The 24,727-nt window shown below is 41.2% G+C and overlaps 1 protein-coding gene across 3 annotated transcripts; it reads left to right on the forward strand.

Annotated features, from left to right (window-relative positions):
* Window positions 1-297: 297 nt before the first annotated feature.
* mst1rb (macrophage stimulating 1 receptor b) lies at window positions 298-21,677 on the forward strand. 3 transcript variants are annotated; one of them, XM_080792560.1, is made up of 21 exons: window positions 298-362; window positions 2,733-4,040; window positions 7,092-7,271; window positions 7,790-7,912; window positions 8,001-8,171; window positions 9,281-9,441; window positions 9,719-9,854; window positions 9,989-10,125; window positions 11,220-11,399; window positions 11,601-11,700; window positions 12,395-12,613; window positions 12,724-12,870; window positions 13,320-13,473; window positions 13,650-13,739; window positions 14,498-14,728; window positions 15,027-15,107; window positions 15,662-15,843; window positions 17,195-17,304; window positions 18,149-18,314; window positions 18,558-18,694; window positions 20,322-21,677. In XM_080792560.1, exons 2-21 carry the CDS (start codon window positions 2,832-2,834, stop codon window positions 20,551-20,553), a joined length of 4,146 nt encoding a protein of 1,381 aa, XP_080648686.1. In that variant the 5' UTR covers window positions 298-362; window positions 2,733-2,831; the 3' UTR covers window positions 20,554-21,677. The 3 variants fall into 3 exon arrangements, with proteins under 3 accessions (XP_080648686.1, XP_080648685.1, XP_080648687.1); XM_080792559.1 differs by having other exon boundaries at window positions 359-546; XM_080792561.1 differs by having other exon boundaries at window positions 359-546; window positions 14,498-14,713.
* Window positions 21,678-24,727: the final 3,050 nt, after the last annotated feature.

The following is a 24,727-nucleotide window of genomic DNA, read 5'->3' on the forward strand; positions in this document are numbered from 1 at the left end:
TAACTGAAATGTAATTAGGGCCTAGAACTTCTAGGCCCTAATTACATTTCAGTTAACCCCTGACAAGCTTTGTGACAGGAACCTGATTTGAGGTGGTACCAGGCTCCTGTCTTTTAAATTCTTAAAAAAAAAAATTGTTTTATTCTTAAGCTTTATAAGTGATCTATACAACCTTATTGTTTCTATAGTAGCCTAGTAGTAGTGTAATTATTATTATGAAAATTATGATATGTTATTAATATTATTTATATCTGTAGCAATAGGAACTTGAGAACACATGCGGAAATACGCCATGGGGAGGAGCAAAGGAGCACCATGCAGTCACGCTCTGACCAGCCAGAGATGCGAATGCGACTTCCAAGGTACAGTTGAAGTTAGACCTGAGACTGAGAGAAGAAGAGATGCGTATACGCTAATTTCAAACACTGGTGATATTTTAGTTTATGTCCTAGATAGAAAATCCGACCTAATTTACACGATTCTACAACCAAATCGACCTTGCACTGGATAAATTAAGTAGGCATACTATCCCGTTGACCTGTACAGGTAAGCAACACTTAATAGTCTATCTATGCCGTGTGTGTCACACAAGCAATTGCCATACGTGCTTCGTTTGCATTGGGCTGTGCTGTGCCAAATAATTTATGAGCTGTCTAAAAAGTAAAAACTGTAGTTTATGAATAGTTAAAATGTGTACATGAAAGTGCTGCTATGCTAAATACATAGGTGCTGTAATTGTTGCCCTGTATCCGTTCAGGGCAGCTTTATCCTGGCGAGTGGCGACAGTTAGAATAACGTGCACAGTACTGACAGTGAAATTATATAGTAGTATAGTATCATTCATAGTTTCCAATTCCATAAATACTGCACTCAACTGCGTTCAAACTTATCCAACTGTTAGATATGACTACACACACAGACTATAGTCTCTTTGAAGATGAAAGACGCATAAAAAACACATAATATAATCATCACCATCAACAAACATGCAGTATCAAATAAAGAACATACTAATAAAGAAAATCCAACATTCTCTTTAGTGGTGGTGTGGACAGTGGTAACAATTTCACATAATCTCAATTAATTTCATTAAAAAGCATGCAGGGGCATGGGCCTGGTCCAAGTAGGCTGGTAATCCAGTCTGACAGTGTGTTGCGGGTTCGAGTCCCGATCCCCGTGTCTTCCCCCTATCTCTCTACCCATTTCCTGTCAACTTACTGTGTATCTATCAATAAAGGCAAAAAGAAAAAAGGGCTAGATCATTCATTTTGCATTTATTGCTAAATTGAATCAGTGAGAAAATCTGGGAAGTAATTTGATAGACTAGGTCTATTGCTAAAACTAGGCTATTTGCCATTATAAAAGTGAACTTCAGTGTTAAATGTCCAAACTATACTTGCATGCTGTAAATAGCACAATAGGATAATGAATGGAAAATCACTTTGAAACGTTTCAAACTAAGCTTTATTAACCTTGAACATGAAGAAAGTCAATCAGTGCCATTACTATGTGTACCCATGTCCGTGCTGCTTTTAAACTCTAACCTTGAATTGGTTTGACATGCAACTGCAAATGTTAAAATGTAACACGCCATTGGTCGGATTCTATGAATTATTGATTCAAGACACTTGGCTATCTTGCAAGACTGCTCATATAGAGTGAAAAGTTTTGTCATGTTTACGTAAAAATCCAGTTTAATTTAAAACCCCTTTTCTATTCATCTTTAAGATCATTGATTAAATATATGATGTGACACACGTACATCAAAGCAGTTGATTCTTCTCCTGACTTTAAGAGGCGATTCAGAGTGTATGACCACCAGTGCGTGTGCATCTTTTCACCAGAAAGGCACGTAGTGGTTGTGACTAGAATGCAGAGTAGAAAGGACAGGGCCCCTTGAGTGCAACCTAACTGTGATGTGTATAGTCAATGATCTACCCAGTAGCTTCTGTATAGTGCTAACACAATGCTCAGATTTTAGAACACAGTTCATTTTGGTTCCTGCTATGAGTCTGACCAAGATGGATTGTGTAAATAAAAGTGGATAGGACAGCGCCTAATATTAGTTATATAACCATAGATCAAGTCATTTCCCACCACTACGTGTGTGTGTGTGTGTGTGACAGAATGGTGGACAATGACTAGATAGATGACTAGCACTTTCCTTTTCCTTGACTCACTTTGGCAGAAATAGAAACAGGCAGATTAAGGGTAACACATTAACATCTGGAATTGCTAAAACACGGGAACACAGTTATGGATGATATTCTAGACTGTGCAGGGACCCATAATACCACTTCATACACGATACTATGTTGCTTAATACCAACACATCACTTGAGCATTTGCCATGATTATGTACATTTAAATATTTCCCCTCTGTTTGTGGTGAGTCAATGGAAGCTTAGGCACTTTATGAACGCATGTCCCTTTATCTTTCTCTGATTTGGCTAATCTAAGTACACGCAATACTACTAGAGTTTTGGCCATGTTATATGAAATGTTTTTCAGCATTATTGCATTATGCAGAAAGCTATTATTTCAAACCTTGTTCATTCAACAATATCCTTAGACTCAGATAGCTACCTGGCAATCGTCACTTAATTCAATCAATAGTATTGACACATAATAATTTATTTCACCAATTATATTAGAATGATTGTAATCCTGATGAACTAATAATACAGTAATTTTGTAGGAGACCTTCTGATTTTCTTGTTATCTCTCCTCAGGATCATCAGTGGCTGCAGGTCTTAAGGATGGTTTTGTCCCGGTGTCGGTCTTGGAGGTAGCATAATTATTGTCTGTACCGTTTCCCCCTGAGAGTGGACATGGTCCATTGGGCCGTAGGATGGGGGACATGTGTCTGGCTCCATACTATGCTGGCTTTTGCTGTGGCCAACTGTCCTTCAATGGCCCCCAACTCTGTCAACTTCTCAGTCGTTTACACCATGCCCTTCTTCCACGCCCGTGGCACCATCCAAAACATAGTCAACAACTCAATGTATCAGGAGGTGTATGTGGCTTCTCAGAATGTGATCGAAGCCGTCAACAGGAGCCTGGAGAAGGTTTGGGAGCTTCACACTGGACCTGTTGGAAGCCCAGAATGCAACATATGTGATTTATGTGACACTGACAAGGATCCAAACCTATTAGAGAACACAGACAATGAGGTGTTGTTGCTGGATACCTTCTTCATGTATTTATACTCTTGCGGAAGTTCTCAATATGGCGTGTGCTATTTCCACCAACTTAACACAGATGGGAAACCGCCTTTTCCTTCTAAATGTTTATTCAGAAAGGAATCAAACTCTGCTGCTTACTGCCCCGACTGTCTGGCCAGCCCTTTAGGTACCAAAGTGACCTTGGTGGAGGAAGGTCAGACTGTCTACTTTTTTGTTGCAGCTACAGTCAATGACAGTGTGACACAACGCTATGGCAGAAAGTCCATATCGGTGCGCCGTCCATTGGCGACAGAAGACGGGTTCTACAGAGACGTCCGCGGACTGACTGTTCTTCCAGGCTTGCGGAGAACCTACAATATAGAATATGTCTACAGCTTCTTCACCCAGGAGTTTGTCTACTTCCTGTCTGTCCAGAGGGAGAGCCCCGACCAGGAATTCTCTCCGTTTCAGACTCGCCTGGGCCGGCTTCCCCGGAACGAGTGGGAGATGAGGAGGTATCGCGAGGTGATTCTGGAGTGCCGCTTTGAACCAAAGCGTCGGAGAAGAAGGAACGTGGTAATTGAGCCCTATAAGGATGTGGTGTACAATGTGGTTCAGGCAGCCCACTTTGGCAAGGCAGGCAGGGAACTGGCAGAGGAGTTGGGAGCCGAGGAGAATGGTGACATCCTTTATGGGGTTTTTGCTGTTACTGATGACAACGGGGTGACGGAGCATGACTCTGCCTTGTGCGCCTTCCCCATGGTCCATGTAAACAAAGCCATCGATGCCGGTGTGGATGTCTGCTGCAAATCTGGTCCAGAGCAACTATCCAGAGGGCTCTGTCACTTCCAGCCCTGTGAGAACTGTCCTCATGAGGTGAGCCACATAGTCAACTCAATTCAAATCAGACATATACAGATGCTTTATTGTCCTTGCGGAAATTCATTTTGTAACAAGCAGCCATCTCATCAGGGTACAAAAAATCACAACACATAATACACAATAATAGAATACATAGACAATACTACACAGCTCCTCTTGCAGAGGAAAAAAGAACACTTGTGAGAAGTGATCATCATAAATCATCATACATCATCAAATTCCAGCAAATCACTTTTGGCGTCCTCACTTTTTATCTTCACTTTTTAAGCCCTCAGCCAATTAAATCATCGCTATGGAGTACACATGCACATACAAATCTGGGCATAGGAGGGGCTAGCACCCCTCAAATAGAAAAGGCTACCGGACATTGTTCCAAGAGCACCATATTACATTACATTTTATGCACAGAACTGAGATGGGGCCTGTTTCTTCAGAAGTCCATAATTATGGGGACAAATAATCTTGAAGCCCTAGCCTGCAACATTGGTGCATCGTACCATCATCTTGGCGTTCTTTGATCCCTATAGCTTTTCCCTTACCGAGTACCCAGGTCTCATAATGTACATTGCTGTTATTACTCTCAAGTCGTACGTTCCCCAGATATGGATACAATGATGATTTTATGGAGTTTGTTTTTATTAACCAATAATCATTATATATATATATATATATATATATATAGATTATTGGTTAATAAAAACTATATATATATATATATATGGGGGAGAGGGTGGCTGGACATTACATTTTTACTAACAGTGGTCGGATGATTGTCAGTTTGAAATATGAGACCCAATAACAAATTCCTATCAACTGTGTTGACATGGCAGTAAACTAAGTATTGAATTATATCATAAAATTGTAGTTTGGAGATGGATGCGGTTTGTGAAATAATTAGGTACATTTTCAATGGTAGAAGAAACTAAACAGATGCTTGTTACCATTCGGAAAGGCTAGTATAGGCTACAGTAAGACAATAGCGATGCTCTATTATTCTGATCACCATTTTCTTCTGGTTTGAAACATGCTGGTTTCTATTGTTCTATTTCTTACAGGTGATGGAAGTTTGGAAGTAGATAAACAATTGTAATATTATATTAAAAACATGTGTTACTTTAGCATGTGCAGCTTCCAATTGGAGCAGTGAACTCTGGCTACCAACACCTCTGCTTGGCTGCTCGTCTCAGTGCATTGTGTCTTGCCACAGGAATGTCCAAGAATCTGAAATCCTGGTTGTTCCATCTCCCAGATTCTGAAAAACAAAATGCTGCATTATCGACTGTGCCTCATGCATATTTACTTATCTCGGGTCCATGACAGCAACATGAATCTGTCATTGCAGTCACCAAAACTGTGTGTGTGTGTGTGTGTGTGTGTGTGTGTGTGTGTGTGTGTGTGTGTGTGTGTGTGTGTGTGTGTGTGTGTGTGTGTGTGTGTGTGTGTGTGTGTGTGTGTGTGTGTGTGTGTGTGTGTGTGTGTGCGTGTGCGTACTATCCTGGGCATAGTAACTAGGGCACCATCCACCACAGCTACCCTGATAGGCCAAAACTGACCAAAGCCAATTCACTGATGGGCTTTGCTTTTCCAAATTGCTTCGTTCCCGACTTGCATCATTCTTGAGTTAACAAAGGAATGGGTAATGCATAACCGGGTTGAGCATGTATTCCCAACTTGCATCGTTCCCAATTTACATCGTCCACAACTCACGTGGACCTCGAGTAGAGAATGGATTATGCTGAAATGCCAATGCTGCAGTCTCTTCTCATGTTGAGAAACCTTAGAGTTTCCATTTCCCATCTGTGTTAGTTGACAGTTATGAACAATTCTATACTGTACTGTACATTCGTCGTAGTATTGTTGAAAAAGGTTTTGTGGGATTATATGGTGAAATATAAACTATTTTTATCAGATTCATTTTTACTGAGCACAGCCTACGAATGTACTTTTCTCTTCTATCCTTCTCTTCCTCCTTCTTCCTCTTGACCTTTTGAACCTTAGCCTTCAGCATAAATGACAGCATTTGCCGTTCGGCTAACTAATCAGCTAGATTTCCCCTGAGGACAGAAACCACTGAGGCTTGATCGTAATCTTCCTTGGGCTTGATCAGGAAACAGAATTCACAACATGTTTTTGCCCCCCAGGGATACGTGAGTGACAACAGTCAATTACATTGCTAATAGAATCAACAATGTTAAATGTTGTCCTCAAAATAAAACTGCTCTTCACTGCTCAAGGTGGAGACCAAAGAGGTGGAGGATGCATATTTTCTCAAAATTGTAATTGTAATAATAATACATTCCCGACTTACATCATTTTCGACAAATGTTCTATAAATTCACAAAATCTTGGTGAAGTAAAGCCTTTTAGTCCTTTAGTATAAATATAAATAAATAAATATAAATATGTCGGCAGCAAATTGTCAGCAGATTCAGGTTGTGCTTCAGGCTCTATATAGAACTTTATGTGTAGGGCGGTGCCTGGAGGCTGTGGTGGCACATTCTGCAAATGTTTTTGTAGATAATAAAATTATTATCCAAGTCGCAGGTGCTGGACCGAGCGATGAATCATGTCGATTTGAATAACTGAAAGGACTGATCTGACAAGATGCCTGGATCCGGGTCTGTCATTGCATTATCACAAATAAAGATGTGATGTAAAGGAGAATTTATGTGTGTCGGCTTACCATCAATTATTCTACATTCTACAGTCTATTGAATTCAAAATGGGTCTCATGGTCCTGTGGTGTCGTAGAGTAAACTCTACATTCACCTCTGTTCATTCAGAACATACATATGTACATCGTACATTACACTGCAACACAGCCAGTTGACAAAGTCAAAACCAGTTGCTCTGTTACCTTTCACACTATATTTTATGGAAATCTAGAACATGTAATCAAATGTAAGGGCACACAATTATTCACATGTGTAATCAAAAGTTGTCAAGCAGCTTTTGGAGTAATGCTTGGAGATTTTGCAGTGACACAAACAAAAAGGGAGCTCTTAAGACAATACCTTTTATTTCACATCATCTATTTATGTCCAGTTCAGTTCAGAGAACAACGCTACATGCCGGGACCAGCCCACCATGGTTTCCAAACCCTGTTACAGAGTGGACCTGTTCAACAGACAGATGAATGATATCCTCCTAACCTCCCTGTTGGTCACCACCATAGAGAACAAGACCGTGGCCCACATCGGCACCTCCACTGGACGTCTGCTGCAGGTGCTACAATGTGTTTTATGTACGCTAACAGAGTGACAGTGTTTTGCCCAAGATCTACAGAGCAAGCTCAAAATATGTATTTATAACATTAAACATACACTATGCAGTACGTTCAATTTTCAATTGAGCATACGGTATTTTGGAGAAAAATGTGTGAAGTGAGGGCGCTCTTATCATCGTACATCATTATACATAATTTATAACAATTTGCGTCCTCACCTTCGTCATCAATGTTTGTGTTACGCAATGTTTGTGTTTACACAAAGACTCAAAGTTCATTGTCCGGCATTTTAATGTTTGTGTAGGACCAAGTTTGTGCACACGCACCAAAAGCTGGACATCAATTATATCTGTGTATATGTGTATGCACAAATGCACCTACAAAGACATAGATATTTTCATATAAACCTGCATATACTGTACGTGCGTTATGAAAGGAATCAGATGTGGAAAGACGAATGTTACAGCTGTCACTTTTAATTGTCAGCTCTGACGCTCTGTTGTGTTTCTTTTGGCAGTATGTGTTGAGACGATCAAGCCCTATTATCTTCGCCAATTACTCTTTGGCAAAGAACCAAAGAGTATCCTCTATTTCCGCGGTGTACTCCTCTGAATATCTTCTCTTTGTGGTTGGAGACAAGGTACATTATGGAAACAGCAGGCCTTACAGGATCTACAAGCTCACAACGCAGAACATCATGATAAGAATGTGTTGTTTCTTGGTTCCAGATGATCCAGGTGCCTCAAAGAGGGCCAGGCTGTCAACACTTCCTCACCTGCGCCACGTGTCTGACAGCCCCTGAGTTCATGGGCTGTGGCTGGTGCTCTGGTGAATGTTCCTGGGAGAGTGAGTGTCACAGTGGCTGGAGAAACGAGTCCTGTCCACCAGGCATCAGTGGGGTAAGATCTATACGACAGTATTCCTGTTGACCACATTCACATTTAGCTCTTACTGTATGTTTATTGTATAATATAATATAATATAATATAATATAACCTCGGGCGACGTCGCGTGCACGCATCCGCCTCGTTGACGGCAGACTGCTGTGCAAGCGCTGGCACTTTTGCATGGGGGGTCAGATCAACATGGAATTTATTCTGTACTGGCCATATAAGGAGCATGTCTTGAGTGTACAGGGTTCGATGAGGTCAGATCAACATATGGAATGTCCGAACAGGTCAGCTCCATACAGTATATGGAGATCTAGACTAAAGGTGGTAGCGGGGACATTCTCTTGAGTGTACAGGGTTTGATAAGGGCCCAGGTAGGGCCGGTTCTTAATTTTCGGGACTGTTGAGAACTCTCTTTTCGCCGGCTGCTGGGCACTAATAACTTTGGGGCAGGCCCGTCTAGAGTTTGAATGGACAGGTGGGCCTGTTGAGAACGGCTGCTGGGCGCGGCTGAACTAATAACTTTGAGGCAGGCCTGTCTAGAGTTTAAAATGTGAATGGACGGGGAATGGATGGATGGGGAAGGATCAATATATGGAATGTCAGAATAGATCTAATTAGATCTAAGGGTTTGAGGTCAGATGTAGTAGCAGCAGTTTATGGGATGGGCGTTGTCAAAGCGGCAGTCTTCGGTGATTGATTCATACCAACCAATCAGAATAGTAGGAAAGCAGATGACGTTGTTGTCAATCATGAGGATATGGCTAACCCGTTTTTGAACCCAACAAACACAGCGCTACTAGCATGTAAACAAAAGCGGTAAAATATGTTGGATGATGATGTTTATAAAACCTCTCTACACCTCTAGTGTACTTGAGTTATATTTATCATACATATATGGGCTTAAACTGTGATACGCTAGTGAGACTCATACACTCCCTTTGCATCTCCATACTTGATGATGTCACATGATGTCACGAGACCTGGGTGCCCGACTGACGGGAAATGCTCGATTCCATAGTTAACTGCGGCCTTCGGTCGCAACAATGAATAGCATTTCAATTTAAAAGTGACACTATCTTATATAGTATGTATATATATATTTTGTATCTATACAGTTCTCCCCAAGAACCGCACCCCCTGATGGCCAAACAGAGCTAACGGTGTGTGGCTGGGAGTTCCAGTCTCCTTCCAGGCCTGCTATCACCTACAGAACCCATCAGGTCCGATTAGGAATAACACCCTGTGTTGTACTGTCATCAAAGAGCAACAACACACAGTAAGTATCTGCATGATGCTCACTCTTTAGTTAGTATAGGTTGCACTGCATGCATACTGCATGGTGTGTACAAAAATAATTTGTCAGACCGGAATGGCCGGAGGTGGAGATTATGTTTTCGCTCCTCTCCGCCCATTTGTGTGTTTCTAATAGTAGAGAAGAAGGCGTTTTGTTTCTTAATGCTTTAATGATCTTGAAATCAGCTTGTGGCGTATACAGGTAGATATTCATTTTCTGCTCACATGCTGATTCGTTTTTTATTGTGCCACTCCTTTAGCTTGGTGTGTAAGATTCGTTCTGGGGCCATTGAGCTGTCCAAACCTGTCAACATTACAGTGGAAGTGCATGAGGGCAAGGTGGAGGGACGCTACTCTATTGATGGGAAGGCAGAGATGCAGGGGTTCACATTTGTGGTAATGTTTTGATGATGCATCCCCCTTATTATACAGTATGACAATATTCTATACCCTTTTTTATGTTTGTCATTACTAGATATTGGTTTATTTATATAGCCTTTTTACACTTAAAAAGTAAACATTCCTCGCAGATTCCCAACATCACAGAAATTCAGCCCAACTATGGACCTCGTGTAGGGGGTACACTGATCACTGTTACAGGGCCTCATCTGGATGCCGGCACGGCTAGGAAGGTAACCCTCAATGGAGAGCCCTGTCCAATAAAGAGGTACTGTACGACTTAGTTTGCATTCTACTTTTTACATCCAGAACTTCTTAGCCTCAAACTCTGACCAACCAACAACTCTATCTGCTAGATGGGTAGAGTATAATGAACAGAAGGCATACATTTCTTCTGAGAGTGTGTCACAGCAACTAGGACTATTTGGTATTGCCAGTTGCTAATACTTGTTTCAGCATGTGTAGAGTAATTATGACATTGGCAAACTCAGGCATGCAATGCTGTCCTATACCTCAGAGCTTTCTATTGCAGAAATGATGATGACACATGATAGTCTTTTATTGCAATACATGTTATTGCGTACTGTTTACATGTATACATAGATCATTTTGTTGAGGTTTGACACCCAGCATTGCCTGGGGTTATTGCGTGGGTGAAATAGGCTCTTCCCCCCATCTCTCCCTCTCTGGGTTATTGTGTGGGGAAATAGGCTCGCTCCCTCTCTCTCCCTCTCCCTGTTTCCATCCCCCTCTCTCCATCTCTATACCTCTCCCTCTCTTCCTCTCTCTCACCCTCTCTCTGTCACACACACACAACATATACCTTTGTCTAACAACAGAGATTTGCACTTAAGTGCAAATCTCCATATGGGCATAATCTTACTTAGCTGTTGCCTATCAATGCCAATTTACGTTTATGTCATACTTACTGGAATAATTTGTCTGCCCGTCTGCCACAGACAACTTATATTCTTTTCATGAATTAATTCTATTGGTCATCATCTAACCACCCAGCCCTATTTTATACTTTGTTGTATGACAGTGTTGTGCAAAAGTAGTGAAAATTACTATTTCTTTGGCCATTAGAAACCAGGTTGAAAGTGATTAGGTCTGTCTGTGGGTTTTAAAAATATTTATCAATGAAAAGTATTATTAAAAGTATTATTAAGCGCTTGTGACTAAATTCTAACTACATTGACATAAGGACATAAGGTCGGACAGCGATGATATGCACATACAGTATATATATACACTAGTGTAGGCACATACATATTTTGTATTTATATTAATTAATACAATGAATGAATAATAAAGCATGAAAACCGCCATGACAATATATGTTGTCCACTTTCCACTCTACAGTGTCTCGGCCCCTAAGGGCAACGTGTCATCCATCATCTGTCTGTCCCAGCCTATTTCTGAGGTCAGGGATGTACCCCTGAGTGTCTTTATTGACAAATCACCAGTCCTCACTACCAAGGTATTCTACTACAAAGAGAACCCTGAGATCACAGCTGTGCTGCCGGATTGTAGCTTTGACAGGTAAGGCAAATGACACCTTCATCATAGCCATATGGTGAATTCATTCATGCATTTCTGTAGAATTCCATCACATGCAGTCACACATGCATATACAGTAAGTAGTCTTTCTCTTATGCATGCACGACACATCCACACTCACGTGAGTGTAGTTGAGTTGAGTTACAAAATGAGTTATTTTGTATGTCTCTCTGTGAACTTCAGAGGTTCGAAGATTGTGATCGAAGGGAAGAATCTGGACTCTGTTTACCGGACCATTTTACGCTTCAACCCCAACGAGAGTCACCTGAAACCAGTGAATAGGGTATAATATTTACTCAATTCTTTTTACTATTTATCTATTGTATTGATCATATTTGGTTGTCAGTACTGTGTAGTAGGAATTGTTTGTGGTTGCCCACAGAGAGAGTGACGGTGCAGCAGTTAAACACCTGTGCTGTATTTGTTTTGTAATACTATATTGAGGTTTTTACACCTCATCCGCACTGCCAGCGATGCGAGCGAACGAGGGAATCTCATAAAAAAAATATATATAAGATATTTTTGGGGTTTGTTGCCCTTTATTGATAGATATACAGTAGGTTGACAGGAAATGGAGTGAGATGGGGGGGGGGGGGGGGGAGACACGCAGCAAAGGTTGTCGGGATCGGGACTCGAACCAACAACACGCTGTGCCATGATGGCTACACCAGCCGCCTGGGTCAAAATACATGTTTTTCAATCATGGTTTTCAATGAGACTGTCCTGACGTACCGTGAGCGATAACGCACTGTGCAGTGAGGTTGTCCACCCCTCCTATATTCGCTTGCAGAGTCTCTATTTGAGCGAGGTTTTGCGGGTCCAAACACTTTTATTTGTTGAGATTTACATGTTACTATTTATTGGTTATTTGATTGGTTAACCATTAACTAACATACTGCGTAACTTTTTTAAATTAAAGTCTATAATACCCTAGCAGTTCAGTTAAAGGTTCATGTGCAGTCCTTTTTTTGTTCCAGGAGTGCAAAGGCAAGTCATTGCCCACAAGGATGGAGTGTATCACTCCCATGTTACCCAGGGACGAGACAGAAGAGGGACAGCTCTCCTTTGACATGGATGGGGCAGTGGGACTCTGGAATGGAGAGTTTTCTTACCACCCTTACGGCGAGCCCATACCATTTGAGGCAGATGGCCATGTATTAAAACTGTACCCCGGGTTTGATGAGGTGTCACTACATGTAAGGACTGTTCTGTCACCCGAAGGTTGTACTTTTTAAGCTGAGTTTAAAATAAACAAAACTATTTGTATTTACCATTTCTCAATTATGATGCCTTTCTCCATACACAGCATCAAAAGCTTAACCTTGTGAGCTCCTGTATGACTATTATCATGACCGTGGCAGGAGTTGACTGTGATGCCAAAGTCCTGGACAATGAGATCACCTGCAGGATACCCAAAAACATGACCATCCCAAGTGAAGGGCTGCCCGTGAAGGTTGGTCAGGGCAGTCATTCAGTTACTGACAGACAGACTGGCATATGTTTGTATGTAGGGGGCAGCATAGACTTTAGTCCCAGGGAATACCTTGACGTGGGTCTCGATCAGATGCAGGGGCATCAACAGCTTTCTTTGTTCTTTAATCTTTAACAATCTCTAGACAAAAAGTAGGGGTTAAGCTTGTGTTCTGTAAGAAAGTGGGGATACTACATTTTTCACAAATTATGTACTTTTCAGCACATGGCACTGACTGATTGAATAATCACTTGCTCCAAATCAAAAGTTGGGCTCAAAAGCTCTCAGATTGGAGAGCAGTTAGTTAGCTTCATTTGTCTAGTCTCCAAGTAGCAAGCATGAATGACACCTCGTGCAACCACTTATATACAAATTAAAACTTTATGCACACAACAATATGATGAAGCTTGTTGGCTTCCATTTTTCTCCAGATCTCCATCAATGGGCAGGTCCACAACGTAGGCACGGTAGTGAGAGTCAGTAACCACTACATGGTGGGCATTGTTCTGGGCATCCTGGCTGCGTTGGTGGCTGGTGCTGTGTTGGCCTTTGTTTTCATGAAGCACTTGAGAAAGAAGAAGAAAGGTAGGCTTCTTCTTTCGTACAGCTTGGACATTGACCTGAGAAGAATGTATTCGTCAGTGGTTGGGAGATTAGGTTGATTTCACAAATCTTTCTGCTTACACACATGTTGTATCATGGCTTGTACAATATGTTTTTTTATGGGTGATCTTTGAAAGGTGTTGTGAAATGTTTTTTAGCCTCCATGATAGATTCCCGATTGGCTCATAACCCGAACCACACTGGTACAAACAGTGTCGAGCTGTCGCCTGTTGGGGACTACAGGAGAGGTACAGTAAGAAAAAAACATGCCTCATTCCCTCGACAAGGCGGTCCGTTTAAATACGACTCTCTGCTACACAATAGCTCTGCTTCCATTGCTTCAGACACTGCTGCTGTCAAGCTTGCCTATATGATCACCCCATCCCTTTTGATCAGAGACTGGCATAGGCTCAAATACTTGCAAATTTATGTCTGCTGATTCAAGCTAAATATCAATGTCAATCTAATGTATTGCTCAAACCGAAAACGTGTAAACTGAATGTTGAACTGAAATTCTTGTGTGCATGGCTGTGACGTAATCTAGAATTAAATGTTCCATAGCTCTAATCTGATTCAATGTTCTATGGCTTTAACATTAAAATGCATTCAAATTGTATGTTTCAAGTTTGCACGATTCAAGTTAATCTCACTAACTGTCTTGATATATGCTTGGTCTTGTATACCCATGGGGGTTATTGCTAACGTTGTCTGATTTTGCTTAGCATGCTGCTTTGACAAAATTCAGAGAATATATTCCAAAGCGGAGCTTTTAACGCCAAGTTTAACTGTATTCCATTTATTGCGATAAATGGTTAATCTACTTTGACACGAGTGTTTCCTGTCTAAAATATAATAGCAGTTAGGGTTAGTAGAGATTTATCATCTGATTATTTATTCATCTATTCTATACAATTACATTAGACTATAAAATTACAGTAAAATGGAACTGGCATTATTTTTCTGTTCATAAATTAATCAATTGTAATTATTGTTTGACCACTTCTAGCAGCATCTCGGAATCCTTCCCCTCTGCTGGCTGGCCCTGTGGTGTTTCCCTGCCTGGCCTATGCTGTGGGCAGCATGGACCCCACCCTCACCCCACTCATGCCCCCAGAGAAGATCTCCATCTCCAGCTTCAGGCCTGAGCTGCTGGAGGAGGTGAAAGACGTTCTCATCCCTGCGGAGATGCTCATCGTTCAACACCATCGCATCATAGGGAAGGGTACTCTACATCACTGTGTGTGCATCCGTTAGAGTCATCATAGGGAAGGGTACTCTACATCACTGTGTGTGCATCCGTTAGAGTCATCATAGGGAAGGGTACTCTACATCACTGTGTGTGCATCTGTTAGAGTCACAGTGGAAAATCATATCTAGGATATTTCTTATTTTAATCATAAGAATGATTTTATACTTTGGCTTCCTGCTCTAAAAAGAGCCAATCTGCAGTAGAAACTCACAACATGTCACACCATACGACGGAGGATAAATTAGGCATTACTCTGTCTCCACCTTTGTCTCTCTCATCTCTCTAGGTCATTTTGGTACGGTTTATCATGGCTACTTCACAGACCACAACAACAGAGAAATCCACTGTGCTGTAAAGTCATTGAACAGTGAGTAAATCCTTCTTAAGCCACAAGATCCAATATAACCAGGGGGTGGGTAAATATGTTCATTATCGAGCGCTGTTCCGGAGAGTTATTGATGTTGGCTAATGGACAAACATAATTTTCATGTCCATATAAGTATGAATAAAGTAATCTTCTCTTGGATTCTAAGGCCAATCTAAACCGTTGATTTGGTTGTTTCTGTTTTTGTAAAATGACTATATAGTATTTAGAATAACGCTATATAAATTGTATGTATTGTGTGTGTGTGTGTGTGTGTGTGTGTGTATTATTATTATTATTACTATTGTACACTCTCAGAATTACAGAACTGTAAGGGTCCATTTAGATTTAGAACACCTTCAAGGAACACTGAGCTGAGGGTCCCTGGACCCCACTTTGAGAACCACTGCTGTATATCTCTCCCCCTCTCTCTCTCTCTGCCTTTCGTTTGTTCTCTTTGCCAATCCCCTTCTATGTGTGTGTGTGTGTGTGTGTGTGTGTGTGTGTGTGTGTGTGTGTGTGTGTGTGTGTGTGTGTGTGTGTGTGTGGGGTCCAAGGAATAACGGATGTGGAGGAAGTGGAGCAGTTTCTGAAGGAGGGCATCATAATGAAGGGTTTCCATCACAGCAACGTGCTTTCGCTGCTGGGCATCCTGCTACCTCAGGAAGGGCTCCCTCTAGTGGTTCTGCCGTACATGAAGCATGGGGACCTCCGTCACTTCATTCGCTGCGAGAAGCGGGTGAGATGCAGGGACATTGCCAACACATTAGGTTGGCAACCTGAAGAGTATGTGAGAAGTCTGGTCCCTCAATATTATTATTTCCCCCCAAATTGTCTTCTCCAAAATGTCAAAAAGTAAAGAATATGCTTTGGGAAAGGGTAAAAAAGAAGGTAAAGCATACCTTATTCTCTGATAATGCCTGTCCAAGTCTGATAATGATGTACAGTGCATGTTCAAATCATGTATTATTTCAGACCATTTCCAAAGAATATTATTCTTAAGAATGAATACAAAGAAGAAGCGCTGTGTGGTCCGTGTGGTATCTCAGAAACCAGGTGCTCTTAGGAGAGGGTTTGATAATATAATATATAATATATAAAATATATATAAAAAATGCAAGGCACTCTGTTTCCATGAAGTTTAAAAAGCCTTTATAATAATGGCATCAGCAAAAAGACAGGTTAAAATACGACCAACGTGTTTCGGCTCTTCAGGGTCAAATATTATTCTTAACTTTTTTCACATTTTGGAAAATAAATGCCAATTTCAAAGTGTCCAGACTTCTCAGGTGGTCCTGTATGCATTATGTTCATATTCAACTTTAGGATACCTTAAAACAAAGCTTTTTGATGGCATGGATGTGTTTAAATGACCATACCAGTGATACTGCATATTTAGGCCATTGACTACGAGTCATGGTACAGTTCACTTTACATTGCAGACAAAGCATGCTGTACTTATTTAGATTTTGGAGGAAGCAGCTGGCTTCCATTCATTTCAGTACTGAAATCAACATGTAGAGACTTCATTGGAAGTTGGAACCTGCTTAAGATAAGTAATCCAATACAATTTACTTCTGTTGCTGTTTATTTTTCATTTTTGGTGAGTGTTAACAAGTGATATCATTGCATTTTAAATGCAATTGGACTGAATCACAAACACAATTCATATGTCTTTCATTATAAAATTTCATGTATACGTGTAAAAAACTGGAGGTACTAATTACTACTGGCAGTGTACACAAGACATTTTGTGCTGAACGGCCCAGATGTTAGAAAGATTAGCGCGCACACACACACACACACACACACACACACACACACACACACACACACAGACCAACTGTGGATAAACAGTTAGCCTCCTGCAGAGTCCGCCTTAAAACAATTAGGAAAATTGTTGTCAGTAATGTAAATTAAAGCATTACTTGTCAAATCATTGGGCTAAATATGCAGTACCGGTGGTATGGTCATTAACTACAGTTAATGATTTGTTTACAGATTTATGCGCAACCATCTGCCTCCAATTTGCCATGCACAATTTCCAGTGGACCTAATTTAGCACCTCTCCCTGTATGACTTTCTTTCAGAACCCCACTGTGAAGGACCTGATTGGCTTTGGGCTCCAGGTCGCCAAGGGAATGGAGTACTTGGCTCAGAAGAAATTTGTGCACAGGGACCTTGCAGCACGAAACTGCATGTGAGTCACCCGAGGAGGCCATCTGAGGAGGTCGAGTCAGCAATTAATTCACTGCCACTGGGCCTCGTCGCACGAGTATAAATTAGCCTTTATTCACATAGTACCTGGAAATGTTTCCGCCCCTGTCCGCCCAGTGACAAAATGACACAAATCATTAACCCATTCTGACCTGAGATCAGATTCATACGAGGTTTCCACTGGACACACACTGGTCTGATTAACCCATTCTGACCCGAGATCAGATTCTAAAAATGTCAGTCGTTCTTCGATTTTTCAAAAAATAGCAGACCTACAAGCTCGTAGCGCGCCACTCGGTGGCGCTCTATGAGCTTGTAGATCTGCTATTTTTCAATAGCTAAAGCATAACATGATGCCGACACCAAAATGGGTTCCCGTTCAGAATGGGTTAAGCAGTGTCTGATTGCCATGACACTTTGCTCACACACTAATGAGGAAGAACCACCACTCCAAACCTTTCAAATCAGACTCTTGGTGTTGATTTAACAGCTCGCTTGACCTATATCTCTTCATTTATTTTCCATGGACTCCTCGCCGGATTGATTCATGAATCATGATGCCTAAGGCCTCATTCACACGTACCAAACAGCAATCAAGCAATGTTTGGTCGTTTTTTTGGGCCACAATGGACCACAATGCTTTTCCAATGGGAGTCACATGGTTTGATCAAACATTTGTGTTTGATTGCTGATTGCTCCCCCCTCATCAAACAAAAATGTTTGGTCAAACATTCAGACATTGCACACGGACCGAACATTTGTTGTGTAGGTGATAGGTGTGTACGAAGCCTGACTGGTTTAAGTGGTTAACTGTGTTGTGTTCTTAGGCTGGATGAGTCGTATACAGTCAAGGTGGCAGACTTCGGCATGGCCAGAGATGTTTTTGATAAGGAGTACTACAGTGTGCAGGACCATCGAAAGGCAAAGCTACCTGTTAAATGGATGGCCATTGAGAGTCTGCAGACACAGAAATTTACATCCAAGTCAGATGTGGTGAGCATAATTATTATTATTAGTAGTAGTAGTATTATTTGTGTTGCAGATCAAATGCATCATTCCATTTCCATGAACATGAACAACAAAGAAAGGCTAATAATTTAATTTAAACAATGTTATTGTAATTACTTTGTGGCATCTTTTGCTAGTGGTGATGGTCTTTTTTCTTCTCAAGCCTATGAGCTGAGCGTGCTTGGCGGTTGAAAAATGTGCATGTTGTTCTTAAATTTGTCATTCCAGTGGTCCTTCGGGGTACTGATGTGGGAGATGCTGACGAGAGGAGCTAGCCCCTACCCAGAGGTGGACCCTTATGACATCACACATTTCTTAATGAAGGGGAGGAGACTTCCACAGCCGCAATACTGTCCTGCCCCTCTGTAAGTTGTGATTATATATAGATAGAGCCCGACCGAAAAATGAAAGAACCGAAAATTAAAAAAAGAAATGCCGATATACAAACTCACAACGCGACGTGCTATGAGCTTGTAGATTATCTACAGTATATGCTCAGCTTCTTCTTCTTTTGGCAAATTCCCATTTAATTGGGGTCGCCAGTCGCCACAGCGGATAATCAATTTTCATCTGGTTCTGTTTTCTACGTTTTCGTCGGACTCCTGCCACCTGCATGTCATCTCTCACTGCATCCATAAACCTCCTCTTTGGCCTTCCTCCTCAGCATCCTTATCCCATTGTACCCCTCATCCCTCCTTTTCAAAACATCTCAACCCTCGCCTCTCTGGTTTTATCCCCAAACCCTCTAACCTGGGCTAACCCTCTAATGTATTAATGTATGATCATGTCCTTCCGTCGTATAGTGAGAATCGTACTGTAGCATCCTCAACTCTACTGTACCACCTGCAGCTCTGCCTCCAGTGTTTTCTTCAGTGGCACCGTTTCCCGTTTCCAAGCCGTAAAGCATGGCTGGTCTACCAACCGTCCTATAGGCTTACTGTACAGTCTTCCCTCTCACTCTTGCTGTATGCTCAGCGAGGCTTCTGAATGCAAAGTTATTTATTATGAATATCCTAGGCTGAAGTTTCAATCTGCAAGGTAGGGGAGGAGGAAAAAGCTTGTCCCGACACAAAGTCCTTGTAGTAACAGGGTGTTGAAATGGTCAATGTAAGACAAGTGGTAAAGATGTGAATTGGCTACTACTTTGTATCCTGGCCTGGTTAAGCAATACAATAATAGAAGTTAATGTTCATATACCTGACACACACACACACACACACACACACACACACACACACACGCACACGCACACGCACACACACACACACACACGCACGCATGTGCACACACACACACACACACACACACACACGCACGCACGCATGCATGCACGCAAGGCAGGCATGCATGCACGCAGGCACGCACGCACGCACGCATGTACGCACGCAAGCACATACACACACACACACACACACACACACACACACACACACACACAGAGACAGGTGTTGCGGTACAAGTGAAAGTCAACATGCTTTTCCTGTTTTTGGACAAACTTTAATGATGAACACCATAGTCTGGGAGCTCTGGGAGGCTCTGGGGAATACATCAACCATTCAGGGAAGGACTGTGAAGAAAGAACAGAATGTCTTGGTTCAGTTTTTATGTGTGAAAAACAAACAAATATGACTCGTAATACTAATAACTCATTCTTTCCTTCGATCAAAGTTTAGAGTTTCATCTACATGTACAGTACATAGTTTTCTTGTTTTGTTTTGTGAAAACAAAACAAAAAATAAATAAACCCATTTCATTGGACAGAAGGTTCAAACTTTAATGCTGCTGTTGTGAAATAAACATTTTGCACCGAGCATTAATAGTGAGTTCCGAGCCTTCCTTTCTTAATCAAGCTTCATTCAAAACACACACCTCCTCTTTTACTGTACATCCTGTTGTTTTGATTGTGAAAGTACTAACTTAAACACTAATAATCTATCAATGGTGGCCATTTTATTCAGTCATATATTAAGGCTCTGTGTCCACTCTCCCCAGGTATGCCATCATGCTCCAGTGCTGGGACCCTGACTCAGAGTTGAGGCCCAGTTTTGCAACACTGGTGTCAGCCGTTTCCACGATCCTGTCGAGCATGGAGGGAGAGCATTACATCAGCTTGAAGGTCACTTATGTGAACCTGGACCAGCCGCGGCCCTATCCAGCCCTCACGGAGTCTGCTGATGAGTATAGTTCCTCTGATTCTGAAGACACAGACTCTGTCTCTTCCTGATGCACTTTTTTTTACTCTTGCTTACAGTTTGACTGCAACTGGTGTTGCTGCAAACGCACACTGAGCTCTGTCAGAAGGACAAACCAATGTCTTTTTGACTGAGCTAGCTACAGTATAATGCTGCTAAGAAGCAGCTGACAGTGAGCCATTCAGTGTAAAGTTGTTGGACATTGGTCCTTGTTGTGGTCAATGAGGAACTGGCGTCAAGTAAAGAAGAGACTTCTGTTTCTGTTAGGAAGCCATAGACAACTGAATTAAATTTATAAATCAATATTTCCCCACGCCACGGACTATTTTTGGCTAGCTTTTAAAAACCTGCATTAAACACATGTAACTTTGACAATAACATAACTGTCTGCGACTGAAATTTCACTGTGCTTGACTATCTGAAAGAACTTAAAAACCTCCCTACATTTTCATACTGTAGTGAAGATTGGATGTGAGAACTCCCCATTTTAGTTTTTGTATTGTCATTGCGAAGTAGTGATTGCTTTGTAGTGATTGTATATTTTAGATCATGTTTCTGCAAAGCAACATCACAATGTCAACCCCATCTGACACAACCCTGTTACCCTTTCAGATATATATTATAGTATTTAATCTATATTTATTTGTTTATAGAAGTATTATGCTGTGGTGCTATCTCATCATCAATTAATCATCACCATTTTTGCAAATAATAATAACATATAATAATAATAATAAATATAGCTGCAAGCAGCTATAAGACAGCGTCATGCCCAAAAATAAAAAGTCACACTTGTGTGAAGTGAGGGGAGCTCTCATCATACATCATTCATCATGCATCATACAAGGGATTGTCTGTCAACGCTGTAGTCCCGTAACCAGTCAGACTCCATTCGCATTTATGGAAATGAGATTTCTTTAACGTGGCCAAAAAATGCCCAAAAGTGGATCGAGCAAATCACAAAACAATATACTCATCGGGATATCTAAAGGTCTGTTGACGAATGAGTGTCCAGGGATCCTCACGGCCCTTGAACCCTAATAATAATAATAATAGCATTGTGTTTACTTTACGCCTGCTGCTCAGCATATACAATATGCTTTTTGGATCTGCAGCCCAACGGTAAATCCGGGCCTGGTTTTTACAATAAATAAGAAAGCACTGACAAATATAATTAGCTGGTAAATCTAGCAGGAAATGTATATATGTGATGTATCTCTGAAAATAAAATAAAAAAATAAAATAAAGTTATGCTAAAGATAACATTTTCATTGTGGTCAATACAATAGTGCTGAAATGTGATACTAATATAACACGTATAAGCACGTGTGCATGCTGGTCAAAATAGAGCGCTACATTTACTGAACCTTTCATTCAAGTTTTATTTATTCTCGAAATTACAGAATAATTAAACTCATTGTCAGTGTCGTTGAGCAATACAATATCATATAGAAAACATCACAATACATCAGAAGATCAGGAAAAGAAAAACAAAAGGTATACAGAATGATATAGGTTTACAAAAAAGCTAAGACAAATTAGATCAACGATCTAAAAATGTTGTTGGGGTCTGTATGCTCACCAAGGTTTTAAAAGACTCAATAATCTGCCTCCGTGCTGAGGCGATCCACTAGAGGTCACCATTTTGTAAGATTTCCACTGGACCTAGATGCACACAAATTCTTGGCAATATTGTGGAGAAGAAGATACAGCAGCTTTTGTGTATATTGCCTACACTTGACATTAGCATAGTAACATTCATGAATTAAGCCCTACCCATATATTACAAATGAGCAGGCCCATTTCTTCTATACGCTCACATGACACATGACAGAAAGCAAATAGTTCCTCTGTCGAGGCACATTCAGCATTCATGTATTGAAACCAAAATAAAATTAGAATAAATCCTGAGGGAAATAAACTAAAGCTACAAGCAGCGATGACCGGGCCAGGTGTGTAGTACTGATGACCGGGCCAGGTGTGTAGTACTGATGACCGGGCCAGGTGTGTAGTACTGATGACCGGGCCAGGTGTGTAGTACTGATGACCGGGCCAGGTGTGTAGTACTGATGACCGGGCCAGGTGTGTAGTACTGTGTACCAATTTCCGTAGGTGAAACCATATTGTGGGGCTTCAAGCACAAACTTTTGTAGAGGCCTTTGATAGAGAATGTATGAGCTTACATTGTTCAAATGTAAGCGTGTGTAGGAGACCATGTGAGAGTGTGTGTGTGTGTGAGAGAGAGAGAGCGAGAGAGAGAGAAGCGAGAGAGAGTGAGAGAGAGATATAGAGAGAGAGCATGTGCACATGTGTGAGCATCTGTGTGTAGTATGTATTTCTGGGAACATTCGAAGGACAAGGGGGGGATCTCTCTCTCTCTCTCTCTCTCTCTCAATGTGCCATGTATACTGTGCAGATGTGATGACTGCTACAAAGCATCTCTACTTGCATAGCTCGCTCTCTCTCATCTTCCCGTAAGATGGGTTCAGTGTGAGGTCTCGCATTATAACATGAATAGGAATACTGTACATCATTAGGCCTACATAATTGTACCTGTCTTATTAATATGTCCTGTACATTATACAATGTACAGTAGTAGTTTCCTTTGCACCTGAAAGCTATGGTGATATTTTCATAGAGATGACAAATGGCTAGGCATAATTTGAAAATCTTCCTCCAATCTTTTTGACTAATGATTTCTATGACTGCTCAGTGCGAATGTGAATAACCAGGGTTCATTTGTTTTAAATGGGGAGTGGGGATGGTAAACACACAATCTATGTGATGTCCTGTCTTATCAGGGATTTAGGAAATTATAACTAGTCAATTATATACAAGAGATGGCAGCAGTGAGCACCAAATAATTGTTAAAGGGACACAAAATAATATATGTTAATGACGTTTAGTAGAAGATTTAGAAGACTTTCCTGGGAGTCTTTATGTATAGCCTCGGAAACCCAGACGTTTTATGTGTGTAATATAATATGTGGTTTTAGATATTTTAGATTTTAGCAGTGAGCCCAGTGCCTCTGATGTCATGGACACTGGGCTCACTTCCTTCATGGACTACAGTGCCCATAATGCTTTGGTGCACTGCTCCTCCTTGTGGATAGGGGGAGGGCTGTCTTGGACAATGTAGTCCAAGAAGTACGTGAGCCCACTGTCCATGACATCAGAGACACTGGGCTCACTGCTAAAATCTAAAAGATCTAAAACCACATATTACACACATAAAGACCCCCAGGAAAGTGTTCTAAATCTTCTAAAGTTTAGAAGATTTAGAACAAAAAAATATATGTTAATGCGTTTAGAATCTAAACGCATTAACATATATTTTTTTGTTCCAATTGTAAACCAGAAAACAAACCCTCTTTTTCTTTGCTAGAGATTACCAAGGCAATTAAGGCAAGAAAAGGCCAAATCACCCTATGGAAAAACCTGTATATTATAATATTTAAAAAATAAAATAAATACATACATCACATATATATCAGAGTGCCGATAACCATTTGGTAGACACTTTATTAGAATCAGAATTATTTTTATTGCCACTGTACTTGCTGTAATGAGGAATTTGTCACAGTGAACATTCAATTATTTATTAAAATCACACCTGTGTGAACTGAGTGGTGCAACTCCCCTCTCTCTCCCCCCTCTCTCTCTCTCTCTCTCTCTCTCATAGCAGGCAACAGTACAGCACTATCTCTCTCTGTTTCTGGCACAACAGCGCCCCTACTGGTACTAATAGTCATACTCGTGCTCATTAACGTCACATACATAGGCGGACACATAGGTGAACAACACGGACATTGCTGTTCCTTGGAGTGGTTGCACCACTCAAAAATCTAAAGTTAGGCAAAAATAAGCTAGAAATGATTTACAATTACAATGTATATTGTATACTACAGTATAGGTCTAGTTCGTCTATTTATAGTGACTCATAGGAATAGACTACGTGACAACCAGGAATAGTCTTGTGACCACCGGTGAGACGGGTGGAAGCCGGAATGTAGACGACACCCAGGAGCAGTATGGGTTGGCGCCCCAGTCTGTGTATTCTGTGAGGAGGAGCCTAGGAGGCCCAACAAACCCACAGTGAGGCCTTTAGGGTGGCCATCCAAGCCGCAAGCGGAGCCTGCAGCACCACCGTTTGCCCAGGTGGAGCCTGTGGCTCAAGAATCCGCCATTCCTGAATGAAGTGTCTGG

This window comes from Protomyctophum bolini (genome assembly GCF_963924005.1).
Source record: "Protomyctophum bolini genome assembly, chromosome: 2".
Taxonomy (NCBI): Eukaryota; Metazoa; Chordata; class Actinopteri; order Myctophiformes; family Myctophidae; genus Protomyctophum; species Protomyctophum bolini.